The sequence below is a fragment of the Condylura cristata genome, unplaced genomic scaffold (genome assembly GCF_000260355.1).
Source record: "Condylura cristata isolate star-nosed mole 26May11 unplaced genomic scaffold, ConCri1.0 scaffold00008, whole genome shotgun sequence".
In the NCBI taxonomy this organism is placed as follows: Eukaryota; Metazoa; Chordata; class Mammalia; order Eulipotyphla; family Talpidae; genus Condylura; species Condylura cristata.
Window position 1 is genome coordinate 20,802,782 of NW_004567109.1, and position 8,791 is coordinate 20,811,572.

The 8,791-nt window shown below is 61.5% G+C and overlaps 2 protein-coding genes across 2 annotated transcripts in view; both read left to right on the forward strand.

Moving 5' to 3' along the window:
* Window positions 1–1,260: 1,260 nt before the first annotated feature.
* On the forward strand, window positions 1,261–2,811 carry OXCT2 (3-oxoacid CoA transferase 2). The gene has a single exon (XM_004679443.1). The coding sequence runs from the start codon at window positions 1,261–1,263 to the stop codon at window positions 2,809–2,811; it is 1,551 nt and encodes a 516-aa protein (XP_004679500.1).
* Window positions 2,812–3,983: 1,172 nt separating this feature from the next.
* Window positions 3,984–8,791, forward strand: part of LOC101619672 (bone morphogenetic protein 8A) — a 5,372-nt gene continuing 564 nt past the window's right edge. The window contains exons 1-5 of the mRNA XM_004679444.1: window positions 3,984–3,990; window positions 5,117–5,182; window positions 6,623–6,817; window positions 7,379–7,464; window positions 7,928–8,038. Coding sequence (XP_004679501.1) covers window positions 3,984–3,990; window positions 5,117–5,182; window positions 6,623–6,817; window positions 7,379–7,464; window positions 7,928–8,038 — 465 coding nt within the window. The remainder of the gene's footprint in view (window positions 3,991–5,116; window positions 5,183–6,622; window positions 6,818–7,378; window positions 7,465–7,927; window positions 8,039–8,791) is intronic.

Sequence of the window (8,791 nt, forward strand, 5' to 3'; positions counted from 1 at the left end):
CTCTGTCTCTGGTGAAGCCTCTTACCCCCCGCATCTCTGGCCTGTACCCCAGTTCTGTATGAATAAATAAATAAATCTTTAAAAAAAAAAAAAAGAAAAAAAAGAAAGAGAATGAGGGCCCTCTCTGGTGGTGCAAGGGGTTAAAGCGCAGCACTATGAAGCTGTCCTCAGCCCCTGCTGACCCACAGCAGTGTGTTTCAGTAGATCTGCTGGTGAATCCTCTCACTCCCTGCATCTCTAGCCTGTACCCCAGTTCTTGTATGCACATATAAATAATTCTAATTTTTAAAAATATGTAAAATTCTGAGCAGTTGTGACCAGCACAACCTAAAGCACTGTAGGCTAAATGTCATGTGTGATCCTGGAAGAGAAAAAGGACATTTGAGAAAAATAATGAAATTTGAATAAACGGTGGCACCTACTCAGTAGATACCAAGACGGGTTCATTGCCAAATGTATGTAGGGATTTAAATGTCACCTTTTCTCAGGGAAAACTGGGACTTGGGTCTATGGGAACTACTAAACTGACAATTGTCCTGAAAAGCTCAGCTGGCATAAAAAATTATCTGATAAAAAATTCTGATAGATGTATAAAATAAAGACCCCAGATAGCAGTGGGATGAGCAGTCTGTGGGGACAAGCATGCAGTCAGGAACACCTGGAGCCAGTTCCAGGTGACAGCCGGGAGTGGATGTTGGCAGCTGGAAAATGACACCAGTGGGGAGACTGGTAACATAGAGATTGTGCCCGTGGACTTTAAAAAGGTGGCGCCGGTGGACTTTAAAAAGGTGGTGTTGTTACGCTGGGGAGAAACAGAGGAGAGGCAGCTGTGAGGAAGGAAATTAAGCTTTATGAGGTGCTAGAGGGCTCTGGAAGAGATGGAAACATCATCCCAGGACAGGTGAGAGTGGGACAGGTGAGAGTGGGACAGGTGTGGGATCCCCTGACCCTCAAGTGGATTTCCAGGCATGGAACTGGAGCGGGTCCCCTGGGCAGCAGCGGGACAGAGGCAGACTGGCAGGGGTCTCCCGTCGAGTGATGTGTGGGTGGCTCCCTTCCTTAGGGCCCCTCAGGAGAGCTCCACCACCGCCAGTGACGGGAGCTCTCCTAGCGCCCGCCTTGGGGGGCTGGGGGGCGGTGCCCTGCCGCCCAGGGCGCCCTCCCAGCTCTGTGACGCTGCGGCGGCAACCGTGGAGGCAAGGGCGCAGGACTCCCCAGGCTGCCCGCCTTCCCCGCCAGACCTTGGAGCCGGGAGCCATGATGGCGGCCCTGCGGCTCCTCGCTTCCACGCTCGGACGCTGCGGCCCGGTGGGGCGCCCCAGGCCCGCGCTGGCCAAGGGTCGTGTCCGTGGCTTCGCCACCAGCGTTCCTGCCCGCGTCAAATTCTACACAAAGGCCAGCGAGGCTGTGAAAGACATCTCTGACGGGGCGAAGATCATGGTCGGGGGCTTTGGGGTCTGCGGGATTCCAGAGAACCTGTTAACGGCGCTGAACAAGAGTGGAGTGAAAAACTTGACCGTGGTCAGCACCAACGCGGGCATGGACAACTACGGGCTGAGCCTCTTACTGGCCTCCAAGCAGATCTCCCGCTTCATCTGCTCCTACCTGGGTGAGAACCACCTCTTCGAGCGCAAGTACCTGTCGGGCGAGCTGGACCTGGAGCTCACGCCCCAGGGCACGCTGGCCGAGCGAATCCGCGCCGGCGGTGCAGGGGTGCCCGCCTTCTACACCCGCACGGGGTACGGGACGCTGGTCCAGGAAGGGGGCGTGCCCATCAGGTACTACAGGGACGGCCACCACGCCATCCTCAGTAACCCGCGAGAGATCCGGGAGTTCGACGGGCACCATTATCTGCTGGAGTACGCCATCACGGCAGATTTCGCTTTGGTGAAAGGCTGGAAGGCGGACCGTGCCGGAAACATCATTTTCAGGAGAAGTGCCCGGAATTTCAACGTGCCCATGTGCAAAGCTGCAGACATCTCAGTGGTGGAAGTTGAGGAAATTGTGGACGTGGGGTCGTTTGCCCCAGAAGACATCCATATTCCTCACATTTACGTAGATCGCATAATAAAGGGGGAGAAATATGAGAAAAAAATCGAGCATCTGACATTCCGGGAAGAGGAGGAGGAACACGTCTGTGTGTGCGATGTAAGGACGCGGATCATCAAGCGCGCGGCTCTGGAGTTTGAGGACGGCATGTATGCCAATCTGGGCATTGGCATCCCCCTGCATGCCAGCAATTACATCGGCCCAAACATGACGGTTCATCTTCACAGTGAAAATGGGATCCTCGGCCTGGGTCCATTTCCACGGAAAGAAGATGTGGACGCGGATCTCATCAATGCGGGCAAGCAGACCGTCAGCATCATACCCGGGGGCTGCTTCTTCTCCAGCGACGACTCCTTTGCCATCATCCGAGGTGGGCACCTCAACCTCACCATGTTAGGCGCCATGCAGGTTTCCAAATACGGTGACCTGGCGAACTGGATGATCCCTGGAAAGAAAGTGAAAGGGATGGGGGGTGCGATGGACTTGGTGTCCAGCCCCAAGACCAGAGTGGTGGTCACCATGGCGCACTGTACCAAGAATAATGAGCCCAAAATCTTGGAACGATGCACAATGCCCCTGACTGGCAAGAAGTGCGTGGACCGGATCATCACCGAAAAGGCTGTGTTTGACGTGCACAAGAAGAAAGGGCTGACGCTGATTGAGCTCTGGGCAGGCTTGACAGTGGAGGACATCATAAGGAGCACGGGGAGTGCCTTTGCCGTCTCGCCAAACCTCAGACCCATGCAGCAGGTGGCGACCTAACTCGGGCCAGAAACCTCGGTGCAGAGCGCGTGTGTGTCAGACCGCAGAGGAGCCCACGAGAGGGGGCCGTGGGCACGTTTACGCATTTCCCCAGGGGTTGGACTAGATTTCTCCTGGCAGCTCAGACTTTCTACTTCTAGATCGACTTTGCTCTCTCAAGAGGGGTGCAACTTTAATTAAAGATAAAGGGGAACTCGCGCTGGCACTGTGCTTTCTGTAAGTACCAAGCAAATGACAGCAGTCAGGATGCCTGTCACATCCACGCAGCTTGAGACCAGAGTAGGAAGAGTTCTCACCTCGAACCCTGAAGTGGAGGCGAGCACGGTGGGGGAGGGCATAACTCCACGGAGAGTGCACCCGGGCCCCTTACCAGGTGGACAATACACAAACCTACCTGTGAGTGAGGGGTTCAGAGGACATAAGGCCTCTGGCTTTTCTTCCGGGGTCTTTCGTTTGATTGCTAAATTTTGTTTCCCTGAGCTGCCCCACCCCCACCCCTTTTCATTTCTCCTTATGGCAATATAGTTGTCTTTAGAAAGGGAGTAAGGCCATCTGGGAGGCCGGTGGTAAGGGAGCAACCCAAGGGGAGGACAGCTGATGTGCACAGCTCCACCAGGCTCCTCGATCGGACACAGTCCGCCCATGTGTGCCCAGGGCTGAGCTCGGGCGGCTGCATCCCAGAAACCTAGCTGGTGGACACCATGGGTGTTCTCATCATATCACAGTGCTCCTTTGCGGTCAGAACAGCATCCTCCTTCCTCTCTGCTGTGGAACCCCAAACTCACCTCTTGGTAACACTGCGAAGAACCCAAGGAGGCAGCAGATGTTTCATCCTGAATCCATAGTTCTGAAACCAAAATGGAGGGGTATGTGTGTGTGTGTTGTTAAAAACTGACCAGGAGCACCTGCTTTCTCTGAAGCTCTAGAGATACATAAAACTGATGGGAGCAGGTTGGTGAGAACAAGCTGCAGCTGGTCAAGAGAAACCAGTGGTCTCGCTGACCCCTGGGCCGTGGGGAAGGCCACACACAGACTGGACGCAGTTGGCGCAGGAGAAACAAAGAGAGGCTGCACCCCTTTGGAGCATCCGGGGCACCTCTAGGGAGGGCCCTTTTCCAGAGCTTGCTTTGGGGTGTTCTGGGGAGGATCTGCCCTGCCCTGGGTGTCGGGAGATGTCCAGTAGGAGCGCAGAGCAGCCTCCCACACTGGGATTCTCTCTAAGGATTCAACCCAGCATCCTGATTGCCCTTCAGCGCAGCACTGAGGTCACACCCACGGCTGCAGCTGAGCTGGGGTTCAGGAAAGGGTGAGGTGGCACCCAGAGCAGAAGGCAGCCTTGGGGAAGAGGAGGGGCGGCCTCGGCCTCATACGTTTGGAGAGGGGCTGTGAGTAGGGCTTGACCTCCGGTGCTGGGGAGCAGCTGCCAAGACTTCTGGAACCTGACTAGGGAGACTCAGAAATGGGGTGAGGTCGGGGGTGTTGTGGGGCCCACATATGCAGTGGAGCCTACTGGGAAAGCCTCCGTATGGCCCCATCCCGAGCACATACCTGCCAACTACCAAGGGGACAGCATGCCTGCCAGCACCCCCAGGGCAGGTCTGCAGGCAGGGACCCCGGGCCCCAGAGCCTTTCTGGAAAGGGGTTTGCCAGTGGGGCATCAAACTCATATCTCCTAACAGGTCCTTCCCTGCAGCCAGCTGGACAGAGAGCCCAGGAGGATGAGCTGGGCAAGGGAGGAAAAGTTGGGAAGGAGGCCAGAGCGTCCTTTGCCAGACCTCTGACAGAAGAGGGGCTGACCACCTGCCTCCACCCCAGCCGGAAGGATGAGGGTGCTGGGTCTGCTGCAGCTTGCTCTGCAAACAGAGAGCCGCCACCCCCACTGGGCCCCAGCGTGTCTAAACGGGGCTCCTTGTCCAGCTGTGAGAGCCTCCAAGCGCTCCCACCCCCAGCACAGGCCTGGCCAGGCGCCCGGCGGGACTCCCTGCCTCAATGGTCCACAGATGCAGCTGCCCAAGGAAGAGCAGACCAGCCCGGCCCCTGGTGGATGGAGCTCTCAGGGCTTCTGGGGCAGGCCCGGGCACTCAGGCCTGAGGGCAGCCCCGCCCAGGGCCATGCTGGTGTCAGCTGGGTATGGACTTCAGTCCGGAGCTGGGCTGACCAGTGTCGCCCTCTCCTAGCTCGGCCGCCTCCCGGAGCCTGGGGCCTTCGTGTCTTGTGGCTCTGTCTCCCCACGACTGGGCCGCGACCGGGGTCCTCGGGACGTTCCCCGCAGGGCGTCTCTCTGGGCCTCCTGCATGTCCTGCAGGAACAATCTCTCAGCAGGACGCCCCTGAGCAGAGGGTGCAGGTGTTGGTGAAGTCAGAGGTCAAAGGTTAGCCCCGGACAGCTTCCTGTTTTGTCAGCCGCGGCCCAGGGGTGCAGGTCACAGCACCTGTTCAGGGCTGACCTTTGAGCAGGACAGGTGGGGCCGCTGTCAGGGGCTGGAGCTGCGATGGAGCCGCCCTCGTCTCGTCTCGCCGAGGAGCAGGCGCGTTGCGTGTCCGCGTAGGGAAGTGCAGGCGTGAGCGTGAGCCGCGCACGGAGCGGGGACTGACGGCTGGGAAACGTAGGCAGGGCTGGAGGTCGCACGGGCTGAGTCACATGCCCCCAGGGGAGCAGGGCTCCTTCCTCGCCATGGCCGGCGTACCTGTGGCGAGAAGCCAGGAGAAGCCCAGGTGTCTGGGAGAAGCTGTGGTCTCAGCCCCGGTGCGCGCGGGTCTACGGAGGGGCGTCGTGGCTCCGCCCGCTGAGGGGAGGCTGAGACCCGAGGCTGGGTCCCCCCGCTGTGCTGGGAGAGCCCGGGGCCTGGAGGGCACCCCGCACCGGCCAGCCGCCCGAGGGTCCCCACGGGGGGCGCGCTGAGACCCGTCGCTGCGCGGGCTGAACGTCCCCGCTGGACCCTAAAGATGACGAAGGTGTTGGTGTGAAATCACCGGGGCCAGTACAGACGTCTTGGCCATGCTCACACCTGTGTAAATTAAGCTGGCGCGAAACTACCCCAGAGACGTGAGCGTGACGCGTGGAGGGACCCGGGGTGTATGAGTGACCTGTCTCCTCAAGCTTTTTTCACTTTCATTATGTTGCTTTGATAGTGAAAAAGCCAGGGAGTCATCTAGGACACGCGACCACAAAGGTGGTTTGGTGGAGGGGTCAGCGTGTTTTCAGGATGGGGGACACCCCCATTTTCCACAGCCTTCTGCTGGGGCTGAGGCTCCCGTCCCTGCCCACCGCAGGGTGACCCAGACTGTGGGCTCTGGGGGGTCGGTGTGGGGAGCCCAGCTCAGGACGATGGTCAGGTGGCCCCACCCACTGGGTCTGTGGGTCCCCGGGGGGTGTCGGGGCAGCTGTGTGCTCTGGGGGCCTCCCAGAGCAAGGGCCAGGCCTCCTGCAGCTGCTCGTCAGCTGGGCAAAATCCACTGAACATCCCGGAGCTGGACGGGAGGTGGGGCTCCCTGGGTGTCCTGCAGCCGGCTGGGAGCCTGGCTGCTGCCCCGCGCCCCCCGGGAGGGTCAGGCCAGCCCTGGGGCCTCTGGGGTCTCTCAGTGAAGTGGGAGCTCAGGACGGTGTAGAGGGGCCTGTGAGGTGGCGTGAAGCAGCCGAGAGCCCCGTAAACACCCCCTATCCCACCCCACCCAGCGTCTCAGGCTTCTCCCCGGGCTCCCTCAGACCTGCTGCAGGGGGCTGGGCTGGTCGTGGATTCTGGTCTCCCCCTGTGGTGTCCACGGCAAGGTCAGCACCCCAGAGTGACCGCCCTCTCCTCTCTCTGTCTCAGGGCACAGCGTGGATCCTGGCCTGGCCGGTCTGCAGGGGCGACGGGCCCCGCGCTCCAAACAGCCTTTCATGGTCACTTTTTTCAGGGCGAGCCCCAGTCCCGTGCGGGCCCCTCGGGCTGTGAGGCCCCTGAAGAGGAGGCTGCCGACAAAAACCAACGAGCTGCCGCACCCCAACAAACTCCCAGGCATCTTTGGTGAGGGCCAGGGCCGGCTCCCCAGTCCCGCTCCAGACGCCCCTCCTGATGCCTCCTGCGCCGGTCACCAGCCCCTGCACACTCAGGCCTTGGGCGTCTGCCCTCCCCCGGCCCCAGGCTCCCCAGAAGTCTCCTGGGAATCAGGCGCCCCGGGAGCACAGCCCAGGTGGTCTGCCCTGGAGCCTGCAGAAGCCTCAGTGTGCGCACCTGCACCTGTCGGGTGGGAAAGGCCGGGAGGTGGGGAGAGCCGGCGCCACCCATACCCTAGGGTCTCCCCGGTCCGAGTGCGCCCTGGGCTGTCGATGGGCGTTGGGGGACCTTCGGTCCGGAAGCCGGGGGAGGCGGCGCTGGGTGCAGGGGTGCTTCAGAGGCCCTGAGAGCCGCGGGGAGCCTGGAGGTTTCTTGAGCGGGGTCAGCGTCAGCAGTGCAGGGAGGAGACCCACTGGCTTCACTTCCGCCCTTCACGGGCTCAGCAAGGCCCACGGTGTCCTGCCCTGGCCCCAGCCCCCCATGGCTGCGCACAGCAGGAGCCCAGATGACCGCTGCCCCTTTCCCCTGCAGACGGCGTGCACGGCGCCAGCGCCGACCTGCGGCAGGTGTGCCGGCGGCACGAGCTCTACGTCAGCTTCCGGGACCTCGACTGGCTGGTAAGTTCTGTCTCCTGCTCCCCGAAATGGCCGCACCCACCAAGGGCCGGGCGTCTCCAGGTGGAGCGAGGATCATGGGGGCGCATGCCTGGAATCTTCTGCATTTCCCCTGCATCAGTTTTCTAGAGGGAGGGTGCGTTCTCGCACGGTGGGAAAGTGCAAGTTTTATAAAAGTCATGACATGGAACACTCACTCCCTGACCGGTTGGGCAGTGGCCTGGGCATTCACTGTGGCCACAGCTGCAGGCCCTGTGGACGGAGGCGGGGAGGGGACAGGCCAGGCCTGATGGTGGCGGCAGGCACAGCACCGCCTGGCCCTGACTGTGGGGGCCACGGGGGAGGTCACGCCTGGAGGGCGGCCACTCGAGAGTGCTGACACGGCCGTGGCCACGAGCTGGGCCCTGAAGTGGACTGGGGGAGGGAGGGGCCCGGCCGGGACTCACCTCCTTCCCTCTCCCTCCAGGACTGGGTCATTGCCCCCCAGGGCTACTCGGCCTACTACTGCGAGGGGGAGTGCTCCTTCCCGCTGGACTCCTGCATGAACGCCACCAACCACGCCATCCTGCAGTCCCTGGTCAGTACCGCGTGTCAGTCTGGGAGGGTCACCGAGGAGGGGCCTCCTGCGCCCCCGGCAAACGGGGGTGCCGCCTGCGACCAGGGTGTTTTCTCTGACGGGCTCCTTCCTGGGTAGAAACCTCTGCCCTGGGCAGGCAGGCCCGGGGGCCCGAGCATGGACACCACCGGTCACACCCTGGGGCGCTGCCTGCCCACCTGAGCATTCACGCAGGGCCAGGGTCAGGCTCTGCAGGCCAGGTGCGCAGGCAGGAGGGCAGCACCCATCACAGCCCCACCCGGGTCCCACCCAGCTGCCCCTGCTGGTGGGGAGTCAGCAGCCGAGGGCCGGGCGCGTGGAGCAGGCCTCCCGCTGCCTCCTCATGGGCTCGCGCTGCCCGGCCCTCCACGTGGCGCCCTGGTGAGGGTCTGTCTACACCGCAGCTCCCTGCCGAGGCGCAGGCCAGTGTTCTGGAGGCCGGAATAGCCCGTGCTCTCCTCAGGCCCCTGGTAGGTGGCAACGCTGTTTTGGAGAAGGGACAGGCCCTGCACAGGTCCAGTCCGTCACCCCACAGCCAGCCAGGCCGCCCTGGCACGTCACGTGGCCTGGGCCCCCAGGTCCTCCTGGCCAGCACGAAGCTCGCCTGAGCCGTTCTTAGCGGGGAGGTTCTTGGAGGAATAGTGGTGTTGACCCCCCGGGGGACCAAGAGTTTGGGGTGTTCTCCACAGACAGTCCCTGGCTTAGACTCTGGAGGGCGGGAGACTGGACAGGGCC